The sequence below is a fragment of the Phaenicophaeus curvirostris genome, chromosome 1 (assembly GCF_032191515.1).
Source record: "Phaenicophaeus curvirostris isolate KB17595 chromosome 1, BPBGC_Pcur_1.0, whole genome shotgun sequence".
NCBI lineage: Eukaryota > Metazoa > Chordata > Aves > Cuculiformes > Cuculidae > Phaenicophaeus > Phaenicophaeus curvirostris.
Window position 1 is genome coordinate 111,481,594 of NC_091392.1, and position 25,916 is coordinate 111,507,509.

Genomic DNA, 25,916 nt, shown 5'->3' on the forward strand with positions numbered 1-25,916 from the left:
GGGTGTGTGTAAGCTACCTAGCAAAAAGATAAGCAAAAGTTAACATACCTCATCTGGTGTAAGGAATGTTTCTTTCTGTAGAGGCTTCAGGTATCTCTCCATTAGACAATTCAAGTCCTAAAAATTCAGAAAAAGGTTACAACCTTGGTTCCACAAATTGCCTTTGAATATTTATTAAGGTGGAGGATCACCATTCACCTAGTCCATTAATTTCTCTCCTTCACACACAAGATATAATAGTTACATTTCACAGAATTTAAGATAGTTAAAGGAAACATTTACACAGGTTTACTTACAAAAGCAACAGGAACTCATTCAGCAGCGTTCCTCTGCACAGCAGCCAAGTAATTTCAAAATGACAGAATAAGAATTTAGAAAGCCTACTTATTTCAGAGGTTTAAGTTACTATTCTAGGGACAGATTGTAAAATTGAATGTAAATTAACAAAGATACATGAATAAAACATAAGTATTAGAGAAGAAACTAATAAAATTTTCCAGAAGGAGGAGAAATATTAGTAGACTGAAACAACGCATTGAGACTCCTTACTTTGACATAGGTGCGTTCTGTCTCAAGAAGTTCACATATAACCTTTCGCAGTTTATCTGCATCAGTGAGTTGTCTCATGGTGGCCAGTTGGGGTCCTGTAAATTCCTGAGGATGAGCACTTGAATCAGAAGGGTTCATTTCATGCAGACTGCGACAGAAAGCAGCGACCTGCTCTGTACTCTTTAAAAACAGGAAGAGGAAAAGACCAACAGTAACATTTTAGGCAAGAGCTATAGGGATGATGGATCTGAGAAGGCTTTGCAGTTCAGGAGTTGCAGCTTAGGGGCTTTTTAACAGGCACCAAAGTTCACAAGTGCATACATAATTTCATATATCTGTCTATCCTATCTCTCAGTGACTGGGACAAGGCAAGGAGAGTGTGGGGAAAGAGATGCACACTTGAAGTTAATTGAAGTACTGTTCAATAACGTACCTGGTTTCAGATAAGCATGACTTTAATTACAATAGGTTCGTCAAGCATTTAAGATTGAAAAACAAACAAACAAAAAGGCCCAAGAATTGGGAACTAAAAACAACTGTGCAGACAAAACACATGCCAGCCCTCTGCCAGTTCCCTAATCTAGTTTGCAAGAGTCCCATGAATAGCTGGTCAACACAGTTAAGGAGACAATGCGGAGACAGAAACCATTTAAGCTGTTTCTTTGGGGAAGGAGAGCAATCTGAGGAACCAAAGTCTCTCATGCTTCAAATACAGACTCTTTGGAAAAGCAACTGTATATTCGTTCTGTGTCTGAAAACACGCTTTGCAGGGCGAATATCTTCCTCATAAATCAGGTTTTCCAGAACTGTTACATCTAGATGGTTTCTTTAATGTTTAATCAGCTGTCTATATAATAAGACAGTTATCCTCTCTTCACCTCCTCACGTTAGATCACCTTCTCGCATCTTTCATTACACTGAAAAGTTTGCAGCAAGTATAGTTTCTGGTGTCAACGATGACAGTCCTAGACTTCTAGGGTTGCCAAAGCAGAGGCATGCCCTGCCTCCATCCCTCTTAGAGACCTGGACAGAGCGTGGGAGGGCAAGAGTTGTTGCATGCTCCTGCTGTGGTATTGGAAGAGGAAAAGGGAAAGGGAAAGGGAGAGGGAAAAGGCGTATCACCACCTTGTAGTTTGAAGCCCTGCCCTGAGAAATCACTTTCACCAGCCAGTAGCAGCAACATCATCCAGAGCCTGCACTACGCCTTACCTTTGTTACGACCCAGTGTGGAAAAGTGCTGCATTTGTTAAGCTGCACAGTCTGCTCACATATAGCTATTTTCCCCTCTCAGTGCACCTACACAGCCATGAAGCCCATGAGGAGCATTAACCACGCTAGCGACAAGTAAGGCATTTCCCTTCATAATACAGTTGCTTTCCCTAAAGGTCCATTTCCAACTAACTTAGCTTCTGGTAATGCCACATGTCACAGAGTTGGATATATTAGTCAAAGTAATTCCTCTTATTTTTCGGCAAGGTTTCACCTACACTCACTGTACTCTTAAGCATATCCAAATCATATCTAAACTCTTAGGTTAAGCTTGCATTAGATCTCTACAGATGTAATCTTGATCCCAGCAGCCTAAATCCACAAACTGCAGTAGGTGAAAGCTTGGCTTCAGCACAGGTAAAAATACCTGCCAAGTTACCTTACCTAGAGAAACAGGACAAAGAACTGACAATTAACAGATGTCAATCTGAGCCTGCAGAGACCCAGGACAGTCAGGGTTTTCTTCATAAACATTTAGCTCTATTAAGACCATTTTTTGAACAAATATTTGAGGAATGCATATCCAGTAACATCTTGCTGTAAGAGCCAAAAGTACAATAAAAAATAGTTACAATATCTAAAGCAAGTATGGAATCAAACTCTAAAAATAAATCAAGTGTTTTAAGCAGTTCCCATCTGATGCCCTGCAGACAGCTCACCATCCTGCGCCTGCACTTGCAACGCGTTGCAGAGAAAGATGGGTCACCCAGAAAGAGAGTGCGAAAAATCCACTTACACCGTGAAACGCCAGCTAAGCACTAACAAGCAGTTGAAAATTGGATAACTGTCATACAGGCATGCTGTCTGCCCCAGAAGGAATAGTTACACCCATATGCCAAAAAGGAAGCGTAGAAGACTCTTTAAAGCCTCATCTCCTATTGTGCACAGTTAAACCACTCACTGACTTCAGCTGTGCCCAGTTCCAGCCAGCAGCATGGCTGAGCTCTGCCTTGCCACTGCCCTGCCCCACATCTTTTATGTATTTCCCAAGCACCATTCACCCGATACTCTTCGGACAGACAAGAAGTCTCAAGCACAATAATGTACACAAACCTGTTTTAGTGCTTGTTCATTGAAAAAAATGTTCATTCCTGAATGTAATCCTTTCTATCTTGTATTTACTTTAAAAAGAAAACAAATCTATTTCTAGACAGAAAATTGATGCATATGGCACCTAGGGAGGTTCGAAACACAACAATCTTGCTGAGAACTCTCCAAATATTAAATAAAACCTCTGTGACATTTTCCTAGAGAAAGTGGATAGACTAGGTAAGGTCTGGAACAGGAACACATCCCTTTATCTTCCAACAGCAGCTCTGTTTGCCAGCTGCCACAATGATAGTGCTGAACCAGGATTTCTCTAGGAGAATTACGGAATCACATTTCAGGTACAATTCTGCAAGCAATCCCAACCAGCAACCTTAAAATGAGATGAAGGGCTGGCACAACCAGGCAGTAAAATGAAGTTTACTCTTTGCAAGTACATTAACCCCTTCTCTGCAGGGGGCTCAGCAGGGGAGCTAAGCTCACACTCTTCCCATGCAGGAAGAGCAAGTCCTTAAACTCATCAAGCAGGTTGATGCTGCCCACAGTGGGAAGTTTTGGCTCCCTACCTTATAGTTGTCAGAGCAATGTGCCATTTCTACCGTATAAAGACGTACAAGTTGCCTGGGCATCAGGCAGATTGCCCCCTGGAACAGCATGCAACACCTCTTTTCCTCCATAGGCAGAAAATTCCAAGCATTATTGATCTCCCAAACAAAACTCAGGCAAATTGCATCCTTTCATGCATTGCCAGGACTGCTAATGACACTGCACAATAACAAAAAGCCTCTACAGGTTATATATGTCACAGCTCACCCCCAAATTTATAACCTAAATATTAAAACAGCATGAAAATTTGTTCAGCTGCTAATTACTTAGACTAGTCACGTTGCATAGTAGATCTGCTCACCAAATACAGCATACGGTACAAAGAGTCGCCAGCTCTCCCAGCGCTTTCATTCTTGAGTTTACGGTTAACTCTCCAAATAGCCGACATCGCTGGAAAGACAGTATTGCCAGAGCTGTCACTTAGCTAGGAGGAAAATCCCAGTTCTCCATATATTCAGCTGATCCGAAAGGCTTTCCCACTCCAGACTGATACTCCGTGCTGGTTACTTGGCACACAGCACAGAAGACAGCTGCATTTTAATAAGCAAGGGCAGTGACCACATTTCCCTAAGCAAAGCCTTCCTGCATGTGTCATTTGCCGCCGGCCTTGTTCGCTCACCACATCAGCTGGAATTAAGAGCTGGCTATGAGTCGAAGCTGAGAACTCAACGCTGCTTATCATACACTCGTTAAGAGGAGAACTTCAGCAGAGAGGCTGAAATGCAGCAAAGCAGAGGTGAAGACAGCCCAGGAATATAAATGTCTGTTGCCTGTGGCAGAGCACAAGCCGATTGGCTACAAATGGCACTGCCGGAGAATATTAAACATCTGAAGGGACAGAGACACAGAATTAAAAGAACTTGAAAAAGCCAGTTATGCTTATTGGAAAACCTACCCCTCAAATCCCTGTTTTAATCCTTTCACATTTATTGCAACACGATGAAGGTTTTGAGACTTAATTCTGGTCTTGAATAATGATGCAGAGAGTAGACGACCTATTTTCTCTAAAAAAGTACCTCTAAATGCTGTAAGCATGTATACACACAGCCCATTACAGCATGCTCCCCTAAGCACAACTGCTGCAAGGTAATTAGCTTTCATTTCAATAGACAGATGTCTTTAATTAGAAACAGGGAGAAATGAGTGTCCTGCAGTATTTTAATTGACGACAGCTTTTAAAGCTCATCCTCAATCAAATTCAAAGGACCATTACAGGAAAAAACATGCACAAAGACTGATCTTGAGATGCAACACAACACCTAGCTTAGCCTTTGGTAAACTGCTACACTAAGCACTCACACATATAATCAGTTCTCAGGGAACCACCTTTGAACCTTAATTTATTCCACAATATTTAAAAGGCCAAAAGAGTCAGCTCACCACAAAGGCAAGTATCCATTTAAGAACTTACACTGGTATGAAATATTCCTGATATTCTGTTGAAATGGAGACTAACAGAGAGGCATTTCCTAGATTTCATAAACGGCCTGAAACCTGAATTCACATGCTGGATGAAAACAAGCCTGAAGAGATGGCAGAGAGCAGGCTTTCCTTTCCCCTACTCTTTTCCCTCCCAGCTCTCTCCACCTCTTGGCTCCCATACAAAATGGGGAGAGAAGGGAAAGTCAGGAGCCTACCCCAGAGCAGAAGCAAGTGGGAGCACAACTTAGGCCACTGCCAGTCACATAGCTTAAAAGAAAAGAGCTGTACCCAGAAAGAGTACCTGTTTGCTACCGTTTACCTAGATTTCAACCCAAGAGACCATCCCTAAGAGGGCTGGTTGACAGAGGAAAGGCATAATAAAATTAGATAGGAAGCAAATCCAGAGAACAACAGCTATCCCACCCCACCACACTGCAGATGCCCAAAGCTACCTCTGAAACAGGTTTCTAGTATTTTATTCAGAATAGTTCTACAGAAAATCCATTTCTGCTTATTATAACAATTCCTTTGACAAGAGTGATGGAGAAGAAAAATCCATGTTATCAGGTCTTTAGGATACACAGAAGATAAGATTTTCAGAAAAGAGAGGAATACTCAGAGCTACTGGTGTGCCCTTCAAACCTTCACCACCATCAACAGCTTGGAGGCTTTTGCAGATTAAGAAACAAATGCACCTCTGCTAAGGAAACACACACCCACGTGCACACATGCTGGCCTGGGGGAAGGGAAAGAGACACTGGGAGGGAGGAGGAGGAGAAGGGAAGACACAATCTAGTACCTCCCGCAAAATACATCCATCTATCACCTACAGAAGAAAGTTACAGGTAAGTCAGAAGGAACCCAAGCCCCGCTTTTGTCAGTATTTCACACAGCTTACCTTCATAAAAAGCCTACCCAGCCTGTGCTACAAAGGCAGATGAAGGAGAGCTGTGGTACTGTGTTCTTCTCCTTTTTCCATGAATTATTAACTCTACCCTAGGATCGCTTTGCTGGCTGGAGAGCTGGGAAGTTTCCTTGGAGAAGCACAGAGCTCTCCTCTGCAGCACTCTGCGAGCATGAGCAGACTGCCAGCACCACTTCAAGGAGCAGCGGTGTTTGCAGGATTAAGCCCTGCCTCAGGATCATGCTATCGCAAGGCAAAAGACAACCCAAACGCTATTTTTGGATCGTCAGCTGTTAATGCTGCATCTGCGTTGAAAGAAGAGGAGCTCTGCATTTAGGTGGGAGGCTCCAACACAGCTAAACTAGATTTCCTCTGCTGCCTAGCAGTGAATGGATAAGAGTGCTCCTGCCCTGCATTCGTCAAGAAGCAAAAAAAAAATAGTCTCCCCTGAACTCTGCTGTCTGATGGAGACAGGGGAACATGCCTCTCCTGGTGATGCAAGAGCAGAGTGTTTCACTTCCCACATACAAAAATAACCATATAAAAGAGTGCTGAGGACACCAGCTTAATCTTCTGCGCCATAATCCTAGGAGCATGGAAAGTTGCGGCAGTGCATGGAGAGGAAAACACCTTTGCTTTTTTGTCTTGCTGTACCAGCCAGGTGGTGACGTGCCATGGAAAAAAACATGTTGCAGACTCCTTACTCCCCACGCAGATTAACTTTTCCAAGCACACAGAAGTTAAAGGGATTAAGAAAACCCTCCCATTGACTGAGGTTTTTTATCTTAGGATTTTTTCTTCATTGCTGTTATATTTAAAAATTAGTACATGATTAGCAAGCTATGACATCTTTCCCTCTATTATATATTGGAATTCTTTATAGGGACTACAAAATAATTCAGAGGGGTCTGCAGCTTTTGTTAGAGAGGAACCACAAGGAAAGCTCACTTAATTCAGACCTCTTCTGTGTGAACACGGATAGTGACATCCATGAGCTTGCCAAATTGAGCACACTGTCTATAAACTATATCGACAAGTGTACCTCTTCTTTTATGGAAGACCATTTCAAGCAGTTTGTCCCATGACAAACAGCAAATTGCCCCACTCCCCTCTACATCACACAAACAAAACAGGACATATTTCTGAATTTTAAAAGAAAACATGTACTGGTGTCAACATTTCATTTGCAGAAAGACAGATACTCATCTCGTTGGAAAGCAAAGCTTGTTAGAGTTACAAGTTACTCTTCCAATATAAGAATATTAAGTATTGGAGCTGCTAACACACATTTCTCAGTTTAACTAAATCTGCTGAGCCACAAGGCTAATTGTGTAATCCTTACGCCTTGCTGCAGGCAATTACAGCTCTGAAAATCCAGGAGGTAAGACACAAAATGGAACCCCACAGCCTGTCATGCAGTTCAGAAATAGAAAGCTACAGAAAACACAGCAAGAACATTTATTCCCCAAGCAGCTATGTTATGCTTGGTGCTCCTCCACAGCTTCAGTGTTTAACAGAAAAGACTCCTTTCACTGCATATGATAAATCCATATATTTACAGTTAAAAATTCCAATGTATCAACAAACCCTTCCACTTTATTCAAGAAGAAATTTTTTGTACTTACAAGAAAAAGCCCCATAATAAAACCTGGAAATAAACTGTAAGAGCAATCTCTCTCTCTGCATGCAAGCTCTGTGTATATTTAATGCATAGGAATGTTTCCTCTTATCTGACTTCCACTGTCCGGCTATCAAAGACAAAACAACAGGCTAGCATGACATAAGAAATCAGGAAACAAGAGGCCAGGGTCTTTTCCTTCCTTTTGCTAAAATAACAAGTAGAATAGCACACGGACTAGCTCAGAGCTAGCTGTAACACATTTTAGTTAAAACATGAGCTGAAAAAAATCACACCGATACATAAGCACAGACTGAGATCTGATACACATTAGATCATGAATTCTGTAGAAAAATAGCTGCAAGCCCTCACCACCATCTATGCAACAAATACCTAAAAGCAATCAGTGCCTTCAAAATAATCTCACTTGATTTTGCCACAAAAGCCACTAATTACCACACCTTATATTGCAGAAAGCTTCACAGAGCTAGAGCAAGTGCAAAATACCAACCACTGTAAAACCCATCCTTTAACAGACACCAATTAACCATCCATTTGCACAACCTCTTAGCTATAATTGGAGAGTTTTGCTTCAATTTAAGGTAGATTGTCTATAATTAGTTTGCATTTAAAAACCAGCATGTGCGCTATGCTATTGATTTAAGGAAATACTGTTAACTCACATTCCTCCTATGCCCAGAAATCAAGAAAGAATAAGAAATCATAACGAATCCACCTCATCTTTTGTTTTAGCTGACCTGCTCTGGCAAAGTAGGTGATAAACCAGCCCATTTAAATCCTACATGGGAGTATTACCACAAGATGCTGAAGATGTGAACCAGCCCTTGAAAATGTGCACAAGTCTTGCTTAAGAGATAGCAATATGCCATAATCAAAGCTGTAATTTGTTCAATTCAATATAATCTGTAAACAACTTAAAAATAAGATGAACATTTTACCAGGAAAGATGCTGTAATTGTGTGCACCTGTGAAGTCAGCACGTCAGCTGAGAGTGTGCTTGTGCTTTCACTCCTTATCACGTGAAAATGAAACTTTCTCACCTTGCTCATCTTATCGGCCTCGTCAGATGACTCCAAGTCTTGCACTTCTGCCTCCTCTGGAGCTGTCTCAACAGAGCTGTCCGGCTCGCCGCAAAGCGAGTGCCCTGCTGAAATTGAGATGTGTGTGAAAACCCAAACACCATCACTTCTAAAAATTCAAAAAGTTGGGTGTAACAGATACACAGTTCCCTTGAAGAGCCAGGTCCCATCCTGTGCACAAGTACATGCCAACAAGGTGTTACACCTGAGGCACTCAATGACCTCCAAGGACTATCTCAGTTTACAGCAGGGGACTGATTTAACTACAGGTGTAAAAATAAACAGGTTACAGCCAGACACATTATTTAGTTGGAAACACAAAAGCCGATTCAGAGATAAAGCTAGAATGCCACATTGAAATTCCTAGGATTATTATTAGTTTCTTGGCTGGCAAGCAATTGCCTACCTTTATACTTCAGTGATTTCACATGGAAACTGCAGTATGGGATGGGCAGGCTGTGCTGAGAAGCAAGCAAGCCTTGTTAGCCTTTCCTCTGAGTTAAGTCAAACATGACAATTTTAAATTGCTTGCAATTTTAACCTAACACACCCACTGCTGAGTTTCCATTTTGATTTTTAGGGAAACAAACTCAGTTTTAGCAGTTTGTAGCAGCCTATTACGTTAACACAAAACTAAATTTCATTTCCATCAGCATGTGGCAACGACTACACAACCCTATGTCCGAGCACCCTTCCGGAGACTATGTCGTTGATATAGCTAATAACTCCGTTGTGGCTTCTTATAAGTTAATGATGAATTACCTGCAAGTGACAAAAGAAAGAGCAGAACTAATCCTAGCCTGAGAGCTCTGTGCACAAATAACTTTTTTTGGCATCTCATTCTCCAACTCAAATAGCTGTAAGAAGCAGTACTAGTCAGTCTTCACAAAAAGATTTCATTCAGCTTCTAGCTATGGCAAATTATAATGACCGATGACAGAACGAACTCTGCCAAGAAACTCCTGTGTTCAACTGAGCTTCAAGCAGCATAAAGAGATGCTTTACAGCAGCTGAGTCTAGATCCTAATTCCTTTTACCTTCTCCCTCCTCGTCCCCATAAGGAAGGGGTTTTTTTTGCAGTGCCACTCCTGGGGCTGGATGAGGAAGGGTGGTTTCTGAGCACACTCCCCTGCCCACATCCTACCACGTGAATAGGACAGTGAATGTCCCACCAAGAATTGTACCTTTGATTCCATTATGTTTATTCTTCAGGTAATACAGAAAAGCATAATCGAAGTTCAGCGGATGCAGCAAAACAAAAAATCTCCCAAGACTCAACTGCTTATATTGAAATTGGGTTTGGTTGTGTTGTTAGCATGTAGCGTTTAAATGTTTTGCTGGAAAGCTGACTAGAAAATTTGGAAACCAGCGGGTTTTTTCACTAACTAGCCCTATGAAAACAAGCAGCCCAACAGCACACTATCATGTTGTTAGCACCCAGTGCTCCAACAGCCATACTCTCCTATTCGTTACTTGATTGGAACATAGACATTTTCAAATATTAACAGTGATTCAGCACATCAGATGCAGCACCATTTCTATGGTAGTCCCAGATGCTGACTCTCATCTTACTTGTTATTTTCCAATTAGACATTTCAATTTAGGTAAGTCACGTATATTTGTCTATAAGAAGCACTTGGCTAGATAGCAGTGCTGCGAGTAAAAAGGCCATCGTGATAACACACATCTGTCATATTGATATATTTCAGTGTGGCCAAAAGGACATAATAGCAAGGATGGGCATTTTAATTCAGACAAAATAGCTGGCTGCTTTCAAAATCGAGATTTGGGAGGAAAAAGTGATCACACACATCTAGTATACTTGTTTACATTTATATTGGACTGAAATATGTTTCATGACACAGAAATTATAATATCTAAGAAATGTTTCCTAAATGAATACGAAAATTATATTTTGCTGCCCCTTCTGTGCAACTGAAAAGGCACTGCTCTTTTTTCAAAGAGTTTTATGTTAACACATAATGTTGGCTCACAAACACATCCTAGGTAAGGTTCTCTACATCAACACTGAGGGCAGAGATCCAAGTCTGGATTCCTCAGTACCCAATTTTCAGCTGCTGTTCTTGCAAGCTTTCATCCACAATTACCAAAAACAATTTGCATGACTGTACAAGATTTCCACTTTGCTGAGTCTGGAAATAACTTGGAAAAATTGGACTTCAGAAATCTGGAAATAAATTCAGAATATATTCAGCATACTGGGATGGAGCTACATTGGACATCAAATGAAATTAAAAGGACATAAAAGTACTTCATAGCTGAGCTTTTGGAAGACATGCCCCTCTTCTGTAAAGCTATGGTTTACCTTTTAGAAAGATGTGTCTCCAGAGGTGGTTTACTAACACAAAATCTATCTGAAGAAGTGTTTTTTCTGCAAGAAATCAGGTTTTCCGAGCCTTGCCTAGATTTTATCAGCTTGGACTATCATCTTTCTGGTCTCTCTATTTAATGTGTGAAAAAAATTCTTAAAATCCTTAAGCTAGCCATTAAAAAATATGAGAAAAAATGTGCTCTGTGTCATAGCTTGTTTTGGGCAGTCTGTGTTTTTTCATTGCAATTAATTTCCTGTTATAAGCTGTATGAAACACATCCTACAGCTGTTTCTCACCCCAAGCCAAGACAAATAATATTTGTGTGGAGGTTTTGGTTTTCGCTTTTAAGCTACCACTTTTTCTTTTCCCATATATTAAAACACCACTTAATCTGTTTCCTGCAGTATAAACACTTCTACCCAGTAGACAGCAATCTTTCACCTACACCTTAATGAGCAGTCACACAGTACATGTGCTCAGGGCATTTTTAATGTCTTAAGCTGCCAAAGCCAGTGTGGACTTTAGCAGGTTTATCTGCTCGTTGTTAAATGTAGGTAATCAGTTCAATAACGCCGCACGTTCCTGCCTCTTGATACCTTCCAGTTACTGTCCTATTTCTGTCAGGTTCATTACATCATTTTATTTTTGCCCTGTAAATCTTTATTTAGCTCTGCAAGGAGCACTGAGGATGATGTGGTCATTTCCTTCTGCAGCACCTGAACGCTGACCAACCTCTACCAGTTGTGAGTGATGATAACTTGACATTAAGGAATTGGAAAGGGAAATCCAAAAAGCAGCAGGAAAAAGGGGTCAAATCCATGTGGCCACCAGTACAAATGGAGGTCACATGAGATCCCAAATTGCCTCAGTGGTGTAATATCCATGACATTATGACAAATGCCTATTAAATAACTCCTACTTATGGCTACAGCTAACAAAATAAAAGGAAGTCTTATATCACTGCAGCAAAGGTGCAGGGGCTTAAAGGCCTGGAGAATCACGTAAAGCTTAAGCACTGTGCCAATACTTGGCTAAAATTTTCCACGGCTGCTGTTTCCAATTTGCTGGGTTGCTGTCACTCGAAATTTTAATGAGTCTTCCATGATACTTGGTACTGCTCTTAAAGCCCCCTTCTCGGTGCCAGATTATTTTTTTTTTTAATGCCGTGGAAATAAATATTCAGAGCCAAGCTCTGTCAGCTGTGGTGCTAAGCTCAGAATCGTGCATCCGACTAACACCAAAAGCAGCAGACAAATTGGAAAACCCTGCATCTTAATGTGTTATTCCCAGATATGTGGAATGGGCAATACTGGATTTAGACCTCCCAGTGGCAGCAAGGGGGAAGGGCTGGAAGGGCAGCCATCTACCAGCCTGTTAAACCCCGAGGGCCAGAAGAAAAGACAGGCTTGGGTGGTTGAAAGCTTTGGTTCATAACTTCAAGGTGCCTCAGTTTCCTAGGCAGGTTGTTACACATCTCAGTGCCCCATGCGACCGAGGCAGGGCTCCGGGACTGCTGCAGCCAGCCAGCGTCAGGCACCACAGGGCTTAGCCTGGTGTCCTTCCTGCCCACCACCCACCTGCCACCACTCACTCCCTGCAAAAGGTGTATTTTGCTCCTCTGTGATTCTTTCACCAACAAAACCCAGTGATACTGGAAGTCTAACACAGTAACTGCTCAACCACGTTCAGCGAGAAACGAGGAGTGTTCTCCACCTGAGCTGAAACCACAGAAGAAATACGGACCAGGCAGAATGTGACTACCTCATCTGAACCCCAACCAAGACACTCAGGTGTCTGCTCCTACGAGAAGTGCTATGAAGGTTTCAGTGGCCAAGTGTTTTCAGTGGCTTATGTTTGATTATAGTCTTAAAAGAGTTATCAACTACGTGGGCAGTTCAACAGCAGCTTCATTCAAGAGAAAGCATCATTTCTAAACGCTGGAGAATGGCTTTGTTAAGACAACGGAGTACCTTTCAAAAGAGAATCTGTCATAAAGGAACAACTTTAATCCAGATTGCTAGGGAACTGTCTCTCACATGAAATTTTTATTTGAGACAAAGTTTCACCTATAAATCTGTAATAAAAAAGGTAAGGATGTATTTTTTCCTTTTTTAAAAAAATTCTGGTTAGCTCTGAAACAATGAAACATAAAAGAAGAAAACATCTTTTTTTACATTTGGATATTATGTATGTCCCATCAGGAAGTCCCACAGAGTTGATAATATCTCCAAAGACCTGTAAAATTCAACTACAACTACCACAGTTACAGTCAACTGAGCAACCAGAGAACAGTATAGGAACAAACTGGGGAATTCTGCCTTTCCTGGAGAGCTACAGATCAAGCCCCATAACTCTCTTTCCCTTTCGACAGAACTCTACTGCTTCTCTTTCCATTTTAACTAGGTAATAAATTGTGCAAGTATAGAAAAATCTATGCTGAAAATCATTCAATGCATTCACTCTTCTCAGGAAAAATGCAGATTCAATGAAACCTTTCCTGAACAAACAGCACCACAGACACTTTTAACCCTCCCCAAGACAAGAGCCTAGTCAAACACTTGTCATATGCTTAAGTAGCCCCGTGGGAATAAACAGGCCTGTTCATAGATGTAAAAATGAAGCATGCACTCAGGGACCTTGGAAAGAAGGGACACTGAGACCAGAAAGAGCAGCCTTTCCTTCTGCAAGTACCATGCTGCATGCCTGGGCTCGCAAAGCCGGCAGGGGGAGCGGCAACACTGTTAAGAACATTAAGATTAGAAATCTGCGAGTAAGGGAGCAAGTATGCTTACTGCAGCTAAATGAGAAGGGTCAGAAACCCAAAGACACAAAGCAAAAACCTATAGCGACTCTGCTTAGTTCATCAGCAGCTCGGGCAGACTTTAGAAAAGCCAAGAATAAGACCTCTGAACACAATTCTGACTGAGGCAACATTCTTCAGCTTTAGCTTTTAGACTTCAGGAAAATAGAACTCGTGAACAGCAGTACTGCACGTCTCTAATTAATTATACACAAGACCCTCAAACTGCTGCTGCAGTAAATGTCCCTGGAATTGTTCAATCAAGCACTGAATGATAACAATATTTTTTAACATGCTACAACAAGTATTAAATTACTCATCTGCCTCAGGCAAATAACCCTGAAGAAATTAAGGTTACTCTTAGTCTCTGCTTGTTCTGAAATTCAAATTACTTAGCCTAAAAGGAGCTGTGACAAGATGATGATGGAATGAATAGTAGTGGCCATTCTTACAGTGCAATAAAAGTTTGTTTCTGTTTTATACCATAGCCTTTAGAGTGTATGTCAACTTCAGCCTCTGGTTCTCCTGCTTTCTGAAGGACAAAATAATAGACTCCTTAAAAATACCTAGCTGCTTCCTATCTAGAAGATTAATATACCTATCCAAAACAGCAGTATGCTTTCTTTATCATTTATATGTTTTATATGGTGATTTATATGGCTCGCAATTATCCCTGCAGAGTCATTCCTCATGCTAGAGGTCTCCAAAATGCAGGAGCATGCAAAGCCTAAACCTCAGAAACTCTACCCCAGGTAAAAAAAAGGTTGTGAATTGTGGGGAGGCCAGAAACAAATACGGATACTGCTCCTCACTCCCGTTCCCACATCCCAAATTCCCTTCTCATAAGAAAATATGTTATTATTTTAAAAAAATGGGAGGGGTCTTTCCAGCTTTCATCCTCTCATTGCTTGAATTGAGTGGAGCAGAACAGGGAGACATAATCCTTATGGAGAGGGGAGACAGCTCTCGCTGATCCTTTTAGGCAATAAGGAAAACATGCTGTGGGGCTCCAGACAGAAGGAGAGCTAGTCCTCCTCAACTAGATTTATGCAGACTACGTAAGCAGGAGAGAAGACTGAAAGCCAGGAAAAACAATAGTATATTAAAAAGAACAAAACTTGTGGCTCTGCAAGCCTGATGCAGTGCAAATTCCTAGGGGAATCATATATATCATACCCAAGATGGTATTTTTCGCATCAATTAGAGATATAAAATGCAGGGTCATTTCAAGAATAACCTATTACATAAACACAATGAAGTAATCACTGCCACAGAGCTGATTTGCAGCTCTAGCTCCAACCTCAGTATATACAAGGTAGTTCCAGATAATGAAACAGCTGTAAGAGACATTGTATTTAACAGAAGCACTGTCAGTCACTTCAGAGAGGTCGACTCCTAGAAGCAGCCCCGCTTTGAGTAATAAGGCATTAGGAGGTCTTTGTTAAAAAAAAAAAAAAAGGTAATACACCATCTTTCTGTTGAAAAGACACCATAAGATTTGCCTCACACAAAAAATCTACCCTTTGCTGTCTTCACAGCTGATGAAGCATTGCTATGAAGAAGATAATGATAGGACATCAATATGATCAGTCAACCAGACCCTCAATTTCTGGAGAAAGATGTGCCTACAGGTGATTTATACCTGCTGGCTTTCTGGCCCAGCAAGCCCCCCTGCTGAAAGGGGGGCTACTCTACTCCAGGGCTGAAGAAAAAATCTGCATGCTATAAATAAAGCATATAACAGAAATCACTGAGCTGATTTGCCTAGCCAGCCAAACTGCCAGTAATCAACAAGGACACAAATAAATAGGTCAGTGGGTATTTCATACTTGACTGCTCTCTACAAGAAGCTGTGGAGCCGATAACAAAAATCTGAGATACAGCCACAATCTCACAAATAAAAGCACGTAGCTCTTTTTAGAATTTCACATGGACCCCATTTTAGGTAACAAAAACCTGCAAAAGCAGAGGGCCAGAAGAAGAAAGGCTTCAGTAAAACATTGTCTTCTATAAACACCTAAATAGAGAGAAATTGATGGGGAAGATCAAAACACCTGCCTCCCAATTGCATGCTTGGGTACTGATCCTTGATTTAACTCCCACCTCAGGCTAAGTCATCCCAAATTAAAGCATTGGCATTGTTTAGCTTTAAACACCATCTTCATGTCGTTCTTCAGAGGCATATTTCACATGACAACTGCAGGAGCTTTCAGAAGCTGCCAGCGACACCTGCACATCTGCTAATAAGCTATTGTGTTGCTTCTATTAGTTAAAGAAGTATTCCTCTCACTTTGAGAAGGAATGAAGGTGATTCCCACTTCAACTTTTGCTTGCGTTTTGAAGGAAAGCAAATGTCAAGAGAGCTCTAGCGCTTATGTTGCCTATCACCTGAAACAGAGAGCAAAGGAGCTGACTATGTCACACCAAAAGTGAAGGGCAGCTGTACCAAGAGAAATCTGAAGGGAAAAAGAAGCCCTGAAGCTTATCACTAGTCCTGGTGAGCTGTTGAAGATGCTTTGACCTATCAAGAGAGTTCACATGCTCAGCACCAGACATGGAAAACCAAGTGGCCGTTCCAGACCACTGAGAGAATCACAAAAACCCAGCTCAGGGGAAGCTTCCAAAGGAGGACAGACATGACTTGAGCTGGGATCAACACAAAGGAATTAGTGTCTACAAAACAGCAGAGGCTGGAGGTCTGACTTTGTTGTGTCATCAGCCACGTCCTATGCCTTTGTTTCACATGGGGTATGCAGAGTTATTGCTGGACAATGTTAAAAGGCAAACGCTTGGCTCTTCAGGCATATTTGGCAAACCATACACTATCTCACCCTCAGCAAAAAAGAAGGATCCCTTTAACACCCTCAAAATAATGATGCAGAGAATAGACAGTGGCAAAGAAACTGCTTGCTGAGACCAGCTGTTGAGATTCCGTGTTATGAAATGTGACTGCTCTGCCTTAGAAATCACTATGCTGCATAAATACATAAGTCCTGGTTCCCTATTCTTCTTCACACTTGGAGCACCCTCACTTCAGTGAAAACCTGGGGTATGAGGACTCAGCACTCTGGGTTTCAGTGAAAAAGCACAGGCAAGCACAAAAGGATGGGGCCCACAATGAGCTGGTATTAAGTAGGAAATAGGGGCATCTTGTGGCCAGCTATAAAAATGTACAAGATGAGGTTGATTTTTCAGCACAAATGCCTAACTGGGAAAACTTCAATGAAAGTTAAAAGGGGAAAAAGTCTTTCTGAAAAATGTTTAATTTTAACTGCCCTTGGGGGTTTATGTGATACCCTACATGAGGATGCTTTTATCAGTCCCCTCAAAGATATTTGCAATACGCTGTTCTTAAGCTTTCTTGTTCACTCTATTCCACTTGCTACCAATATCACATGCCCCAAAGTCAGACCAGCCCTCCCTTTCCCCACTACATTTTCCCATCACCTGAACAATGACATTTTTTGCTAGATCACTTTCAGTAAATATTTTCAGCAAAACCATCAAGAAATGCTGAAAGGCAGGCTGCACCTCCCTGACCCTTTGCAGGCAGAGATGAGTCAGCTTGGTCCTAAGCCCAAGCAAACTGTCTTTCACTGTGGCTCATTTGCTCCAGCTCAGCATCATGCTAATGCACTGACACTGATCTTGGGTTAGCTCCAGCCTCATTCGAGAAGCCCCTACACCAAGTGACTGCAGTGGTTAGATAGACACGTCCTGGGAGAAGGTTGACTTTAAACATGGTGGAAGTGCATTAACAGCTCCCATTGCACTCCAGCTTTTCATTCCAAACGCCCAAAACAAAACCGTTCCAAAAATGCCAAAAAAAATTATTTTGACATTTCTGAAACTTTTACTTTGGGGAGAAAACAAAGAATTTTCACATATTGAGACACCATTTACTTTTGACTGGAAGTCAAAATTTACCTCAGCTCAGAATAGTTTTGATTATCTAGAAACTACTTCTGTTTGTCTACTCCATTCATTTTTCCTACATTTTAAAGTATTCCAAAATGCTAAAGCAAGTGTCCAGCATCCTCTTCTGGTTCTGAGTACCAGAGGCATTTAGAAGCTGGCAAGTAAGACTTGACTAAGCAGGCAAGTAAGAGGACTCACGGTGCAGAAGCTCTCCTGCTATTCCAGTGCAATTCCCAACACTGTTGTCTTACAGAGTTAATGGCTAGCAACCACCAAGCAGGCAGTCCCGCTCCTCTACAGCCATTTCTCTTTTCCCAGCAGCTTGTCCTCAGCCAGTTCAGGAAGCTAAACAATTCCCATTTGCTACGGATTAATTTTCTGCCAGTTCAATTCCCTGAACAGGGCAGCACAGTGGGGAAGAATGCCCCTTCCCACTGCAGTGTGCTGTGGGACCGGTTAGATACATTTGGTTGTAATGTTAATTCCTACCTTTAGGTGTTTTGAACTGTCCTTGTGAGTTATTAATGCATCTCATCAAACACACAGGACTCCTGGCTAATCCTAGAGAGGGTTAATACTTACTCCTTCTTCCTTCCCTGCCATACATATGTCCTGTGGGCAAATCCAGAGGTAAAGGCACATCCTGAGCAGCCCAGAAGTGAGCCATCAGTTCTGTGACTCCCTGGAGGCACAGCTAGATGATGTGACATGCATTTGGTGATGACATACGTTTCACAGCCTGACGATGTACAGTTACCTTTCATTGCTACCGCAGATTATACCTTACAGCTTCCAGAACTCCCTCATATTATCCGCCCAGCACATTCAGACTGCAATTCCTCTCACTCTCACCATGGAAATTACGTGCAGGGATCAATAAGATTACACCAGCATATTGTAAGTGCGAATCCTCCTCCTGGTAATTTGTATATTGAACCCAATACCTTGGTTGCTTCCAGTAAATGTCAGTGTACTGTCACTCAAGTCAGATGGGTTTTCCAAGCGACGTGGCGGTGGCTGCATTAGTTTCTGCCCTTCCTCTATCTCAGGATAGGTGCGCACAGTAAGACACAGAGAAGGCTGAACAAGGGCATCTTTCAGCAAAGCTGAGTCCAGATCCTCAGCAGCTTTCTTGTTGATCTCCACAATTTCATCACCAGCTTTTAGGCCTGCAACATAGAAAGAAACAGGTAAGACACACATAGCAACGTTTCTGTTACCCACAGACACCAAGAAGCTCAGCTGGGCGTTTATGAGGTGTCAGACAGTGTTGTCTAGACACAAAGTCAACATTTACGACTGCAAATGATACTGAAATTTGACAGAATCCTGTGAGATTTGTTGTCAGACTGGTACTCCAGTACTATGCATAAGAGCATGGTGCTCAGGAACTCCCTCACAATGTGTCAGCAACAAGATATCCCCTTTTTCTTCACCTCACTCTGCAAGGGAACAGCTACTGTACAGCATGCCACCCTACACAACATTTTGCTGGTAAAGAAGTATGTACTGAAGGACAGTCAGACTTCTGAGGCAGTGCACACAGGACGGCAGAAGGATGGAGTGGCTGAGCAGTGTTGATTCTTGCTTTTAACTTTCCATACAAGTGAAGGCTTTCATTGGAAATAGTCACCTATCCAAACCCTAGGAGGAGAGAAAACATTTCCCACTCAGCTGGGGCATATGGTATAGACTTCAGCTAGCTTCCTCTCTGGCCCTGTCTGAATTATGTCCTAGCACATAGTTCCTCAAAAGACACATTTGAGCCCTTGTTAAGTTGTCGTGGATTTTTTTCAATCTGATTTCAGGAGCTATTTATAGCACCAGCACCCAAGGGGAAAGGGGATCTGCAGAGGAAACAGCTGATTCTGCTCACTTCAGGGGCAACACAGCAATGTCGACAAAGGATGTGCAGTCCTACGAGGTGGCACAGGAAACCTGACCTTTCCCTCAGCCAGCTGGGCCTGCTTTCTGACTTAACAACAGCAAACCGAACCACGGTTTAATTCCAGATAATCTTTAGGGTCAGCCAGGCAGCAGTACACCAGAGCTCACCAATGCTGACTGCCCCAATCGTTGGGGCTGCTCCTGCCTCTGCAGCTTTTGTCTCCACTTGAGGGTGATGCCAGTGGTCCCCTGTAGGCACAGCTCCAGGAACTGAGATGCTGCAGCATCTCAGTCACCATCCTGATATTTACAGGGATGAATGCTGGAATTTACAGGGTCAAAAGAGCTACTCTGTGGGGATGACCTGCCCTCATGTCATGGGGTCCCCTGGCGGGGCCAGATTGCAGAGAATGAATCTTGCCACCCTTAAGGTCAGATGAAAGGCCTGACTCAATGAGCCTGAGCTGCAAGTCGAGCTCAGCTCCAAGCTCCAGGAGACAAATTACCTACTCACATTTGAGAAAGAAATGTGGTAGGGAGGGGGCTGAAGAGCTTCAGTCTTCTTTAGTAAAATGGAGATTTTTCTAAATGCATATAATTGTGCTCAGAATCTGCAGTGTGGCGTGCAGTTTCAGGGAGAATAAAATGAACTGGATAGAATAGCTACGAAGTAAATGGACCGTAAAATCATATTTGAAATAAGGACAAAACAAAGCAAGTCAAGCATTTCACGTTATTTCGTTTATTCTACTTAGCGATGCCATGTCATAATAGTAGCACATTAATATGCCTGCAACCATAAATATTGTATCTGGGGCTTCATTTACTCTTGTAATCCCTCTTTTGAATCATTTGGGATAAAGCATCATGTCTTTCTCAGTACAATCAAGCACCACAAATTCCAACAATGGCCTAGCAAACACAGACAAACAGAAAAAGATAAATCCTAAAGATTGTTAGGAGAAAATAAAATTTAAGAGATTTCTAACTGGAGAAAAGATTGAAAAAGAAATACTGTCTCTTATCTGGTTAGAGCATATATAGAAAGTGCAGTCAAATGCAAACAAGAACATAAACAACAGGGAGGGAGGAAGAGAGTTTTCTACCCTGCTTTCTGCTAACACTGCGTATCTTGTCACAATATTCTATCAAACACCGTTCATATAGAAGTGGCTTTTTGTATCAATTACAAAAAGCAATGCACCACTGAAAACATGCTTTAGCATTCTAGACCCACAGGAGGCAGTCAGTGTTCATGCATTCATTGAAATTGTTGTTCAAACATTTTATAAAAGAAAAACAAGGAAGCCCTGCTGAAATCTTCCTACCCTCACCCTCATATTCTCTTTGCTCACTACAGGAAGCCCACAGGTATTCATCTCTACAGCTACCTGAAAGGAGGCTGTAGATAGGAGTGTGCTGGCCTCTTCTCCCAAGTGACAGGGGACAGGACAAGGGGAAATGACCTCGAGCTCTGTCAGGGGAGTTTCAGGCTGGACATCAGGAAAAAAAAATTCACGGAAAGGGTCATTGGGCACTGGAACAGGCTGCCCAGGGAGGTGGTTGAGTCACCTTCCCTGGAGGTATTTAAAGGACAGGTGGACGAGGCACTGAGGGGCATCGTTTAGTGATTGATAGGAATGGTTGGACTCGATGATCCAGTGGGTCTTTTCCAACCTAGTGATTCTATGACTTCCCTGTGGCAGTCTGGCAGAGAGGAGCCCCCCCAGCCCCATTCAGGGCTTTTGGTAGAACACCCATCCTGTCAACTAGGAAATCATATGGGGCTGAGGTAGGGTGAGGAGAGATAGGGAAGAGAAAGAGGGTCTTTTCAAGCTTAACAGACATACGCAGCAGCCTCCAGAACCACCTATGTGGTTTTCTCAAGTTAGGGTTATAGGCTCCAGCTGAGTGAAAATCCAGGCTTCTTGCAGCCAAAACTGCTCCCTCTTCCCTGCCCCCTGCTTCTTCCTTCCCAGTTTGTCTGCTTAGTCCTGTCTCTCCACTGTGCCACTTCTTCACTTGCTTCACTGCAACAGAAGCCAACTCCTTTTTCTAGTGGGTCAAAAAACCAGTCACACATTTCTACCACGTCACTTTTCTATCAAGACTGTGAGCTGAATCGACTCAGAGGCGTGTCAAAGTCAGCACAAGGCAAAGGGCTAGAACACTTTGGGTGAGACCAGCCCACATCGCTTTCAGCAACAGTCAACTATTGAATAAGCTCTGCAAGACCATATAATCAGTCAACAAGAAAACTCGAGGTGTTTCTGAGGATTCTGAGTACACTGATGGGTTATGAAGAGATTAGAGTCTTTTCGCTCTTTGCACGTCCCATGTTATACTTCAAAACCTGTTTGGGTTTCAGCTGCCCACCTCCCTGAGCAGCTCATTTGGTGACTGCATGAGCAGCAGCACAAGCACATTGGAAAGAGCAATGAATGAGAAAAGCAGTAAAGGCATGGGGGCATCAGGACTGACTTCAGCTTGGGTAAGCTGCACTAAAACGATATCCTGCACTGCCCTGGGATGAGCCCAGCAGCCTAGTTATCTCTACCGGTTTCTTGTCCAAGCACTGTCATGCTTCCTGCAAAGGCTGGAAGCAAAACTAGAGGCAGTAATCCCAGCCACAGAGAGCGCTACAATGACTTCTACTGTTCCTGTTTATCTTGCAGTGACTGACTTGAGACAGCCCGTGCTCCTCTTTCTAGCTGTAAGAGGCATGATGACTCTGCTGCACACAAGGTCTGACACAAAAAAAAAATGAAACTAACCCTATAGCTCAGAAAACAAGACAAAGAGATGGTTATAGAACTTGTTCTAACCTGTCACAGAGAGGCAAGGCTCAACTCGATCACTTCACTCAGTACAAATGGGTGCATGTTCAAATATAGATGTTTTCTTACTGTCAGTCAGAAAACATCAGTGTGGTCCAGCCCACAACACTTTGTTTGTGAAGCAGTTTTTAGCTAATAACAACACCTCTGTACTTGAGCACCCACCTTATTCGACAGATCTGGCTCTCTGCAATTTCCACTTCTTCCCAAAGATCCAGCCAGTGCTTAAAGGAACCCATTTTTGTTGATGTGTAAACAAAAACGATGGAAACCCTAAACAGCCTTTCAGAAAATGATATGTGGAATTGCTTTGAACATTGGCAGAATCGTATGCAGCTTTGTGTCAATTCAGAAGGAAACTATTTTGAAGGTGATCATAGCTGATTTTCTTAATTTGTTAAATAAAGAGTTACCGGCACAGTTTGGGGTTTTTTTGTGTCAGACCTCATATACAGCAACTCAAAATTAAACGAGGTTGACTGTATAGCACAGCTGATCCCAAAAGCAGAACAGCCATGTATTCATTACCTCCAATTCTTCCCAAAGACCATGATCTCTTTTGGACTGGGACCCTGTTTTGTCATGTTCATAAAGCTCCCATTCCAACAAGCTCATGGTCTATACCAGGATTAAACAAACAATAACAAAAGCACTTCAAAAAGTCTTTTACCTTTCTTGAAAGCTAGGCCAGTCTCTTTGACACTGTTCACATACAGACGACGAATCCCTTCTTCTTCCACAGAGGACAGAGAGAAACCTAGAGAGATAGCCAGCGAGACAGTTAAAAAAAGCCAATCACTTCCAGCATGTCCTGACAACTGCACACATTACAAGTAAGGCTGTGTTGTCCCTGCAGCAAGTCAGGAATTCTTCCCTTCTCTATTCCCATAAACCTTCACAAATGTAAAGTTAAAAACTAAGAATTTCACAAAAATCTGAACTGAATTTTTGAGTTTATATATGTTATCTATAGCTTTACTTGAGGATAACATAGCTGCAAAATGTTGGAATAAATTGCTAATTCTCTTGCCACAAAAGGGTCACTTTAAGAAGTTTTGCTGTTTGCAGGCAAAAGCTGCACAGAGATGTGGTTGTGACCCAAACTGACAAAAGCCAGGAAATGGAAAGCTATGGGTGACATGACATCCTGAACTCAGACAAGGCATAACAGTAGCTGATAAAGCAGAATGGCAAATTCTACTTTTTTAAATTCCTGGACTGGACAAGTTTGTAAAAATGCCACTTCTCCGTCTCCCGTTCTCAGTTGCTCCTGGCACGACATGTTACTTGCTAAGTCTCAGCTCAGTGCACATCTTATAGCTATAGAGACCCATAGATCAGCCTTATAATGGAAGCACTGACACAGCGTTAATTTAAACAGTGCAAATGGTACTGTTACATTTGGTTTTGGTGACTCTCCTGCCATTTGTGTTTGACACTGTGTAAGATAACAATGTGTAAAGGAAATACAATGTGGTAAGTTAAATAGCGTTTATTTACTTACTGTTGAGAGTTATCTAAAGCAGAACATTTGCCTTTCTGAAACTTCATTACTCGCTAAATGGGTGCAGGCAACCATTTTCTCTCTTTTTTTTTTCCAATTAGAAAAACAATTACAAACCTCTGGGGGCAGGCATTTGTCTGGCATGGAATCAGCCACCAGCCAAGAGGAAGCAGATGTGCCGGGAGCCTATTCCAACTTCAGCATCCCCTTCAAGTTGGTGCTTATGGATGAGAAGTTATTTATTTCATCCATCATTTAAAAAAAAAGAAAGGAGGGGGAAGAATGTGGCAGCCTAGAAGTGAGGAGCATATGGCCCTTCGTGACTTACTGAGCTACTTGGAATCTGTATGCGAGCTCCTCAGCTCCTCAAATGAAATTTGTGAAGCTCACTCAACACATCAACTTTGGCAGAGATGTAAACTCTTGACTAAACAAATGAGCAGCTGTGAAAAAAAGTATTGGTTGTCATCCCTGCAAAGCCTACCTGGGAAACCTATAACCAGCACAGTGGAGCAAGTTCAGGACTGCAGTCTGAGTCAGCACAAATTATCAGTTACTAAATAGCATCACCCCTTTGTAACCGAAACACTGTTGTGTAGCAAACTACCACAAAGTTAAAACAAGGCTGAGATGCACCTCAAGTTGTCACTATGGCTAACTGTGAAGAGATTAGCACATCCAAGCAGTCCAAAACTCCCATTCTCCTTCATGAGAAGACCTCTGCCTCCTCCAGTTTGTCAGGGCTAAGGGCAGGTGTAGTTGCTTTTCAATTTGGCTTTCATTCAAAAAAGAACATCCAGGGTAGAATGGGTGTAAGGACCAATTACCCATGTTGTCATAAACTTTAAGAGATGAGAAATAGGCAATTTGCAACAGCCTTGAAATGGCCATCTCGCAAGTATGTTTAATCCCTCTTCAGACACGGTATGTGACCGCACCTCACATACGGATAAACTGTTTTATTTCTGCAGTTGTGACATGGCTGGATGCAGCAAATGCTTTGAGGCAGCATTCCCGTCCCACTGCAGTGCCGGTGCCAATGCTTCACTGCCATGCAGTAAAGCAGAGCAGGGAACTCATCCAGACGGGAAATATCTCAGCCAAGTGTGTGCGTGTGCATGTGTGTGGATATATGTGTATACATATACTTGCATATACAAACATATACGCTTGTATCCAGGCATATATGCATAAACATGCACATGTAGTTTGTATATACACATGTATAGTACACATGTGCAGTTTCCATCTGGCTGAATTCTACAGGTGCTCCACACAAACATGTGTACTAGCACCGCATGGGAGGAAGGGGAGGAGTGGGTGGAAGCGACAGTTGATTGCATAAGCTGGCATCACTGCCAAAAAGATTATTATCAAACTGTGCGTGGACTCTGAAACACAGGTGTGAAGAGATGGGTGGTGACCCAGACAGAACCTTTTCTTCACTGCAAAGTTTCGATGACAGGAGAACAAAAGTCTGCATCTATGACTGCACATGGCCTCACCGACCCAGCACAGTATCTGACCAAATCTGCCTCCAGAAAATTACTTTGGCTCCCTGAGATAGCCAGTTGCTAACAAAAATGCCAGTATGTTCCCAGTAAACACAGGAGCTGGAAGCAATAGGTTCTTACTGCCAGTGCACCCTGATTCCTGCCCACACAACCTGGAGGCTGGTACCAGTGAAAGATGCAAGAACGTGTGTGCCCAGGCCTCAGCAATAGCACCCCATCGACAGATTTAACACTGGCAATGTCTAACACTGGACAGACACTCTAGGAGTGCCTCTTACCACAGGCACGGTGGTGGGAGTGGAAAAACTATGAATAATTCCCAGGTGAGCTTTCTCTGAAATGCTCTGGTCCATCCCCTTTTCATCACTTGAACTCATGGTGTGCTCAGGCATAATGGTGAAGCTGTTCCAAAGCCCTGCTAGTGCCTGAAGGAGCAGTTCTGCACATTCCCCAGCACCGGGAGTTCTTAGCCAGCCCAAAGCAGTTTGCAAAGCCAGCAGACAGCTATTCACTTTTTTTTTACCTTACCTTTCTGCCAGGCTAGTGAGCTGAAATGACCTGTTGCACCCTTAGTGAAGACGTTTCACCACCCTATCTTTGATACCAGG

At 42.4% G+C, this 25,916-nt stretch overlaps 1 protein-coding gene across 6 annotated transcripts in view; it reads right to left on the minus strand.

Moving 5' to 3' along the window:
- Positions 1–25,916, minus strand: part of TIAM1 (TIAM Rac1 associated GEF 1) — a 156,571-nt gene that overhangs the window by 15,265 nt on the left and 115,390 nt on the right. For 3 of the 6 annotated variants that reach the window (XM_069870978.1, XM_069870960.1, XM_069870968.1), the window contains 5 exons: positions 22,961–23,047; positions 18,511–18,735; positions 8,477–8,583; positions 550–729; positions 49–117 (listed from right to left, as the gene is read on the minus strand). In XM_069870978.1, coding sequence (XP_069727079.1) covers positions 49–117; positions 550–729; positions 8,477–8,583; positions 18,511–18,735; positions 22,961–23,047 — 668 coding nt within the window. The remainder of the gene's footprint in view (positions 1–48; positions 118–549; positions 730–8,476; positions 8,584–18,510; positions 18,736–22,960; positions 23,048–25,916) is intronic. The other 3 variants (XM_069871003.1, XM_069870987.1, XM_069870996.1) reach the window with 3 other exon arrangements.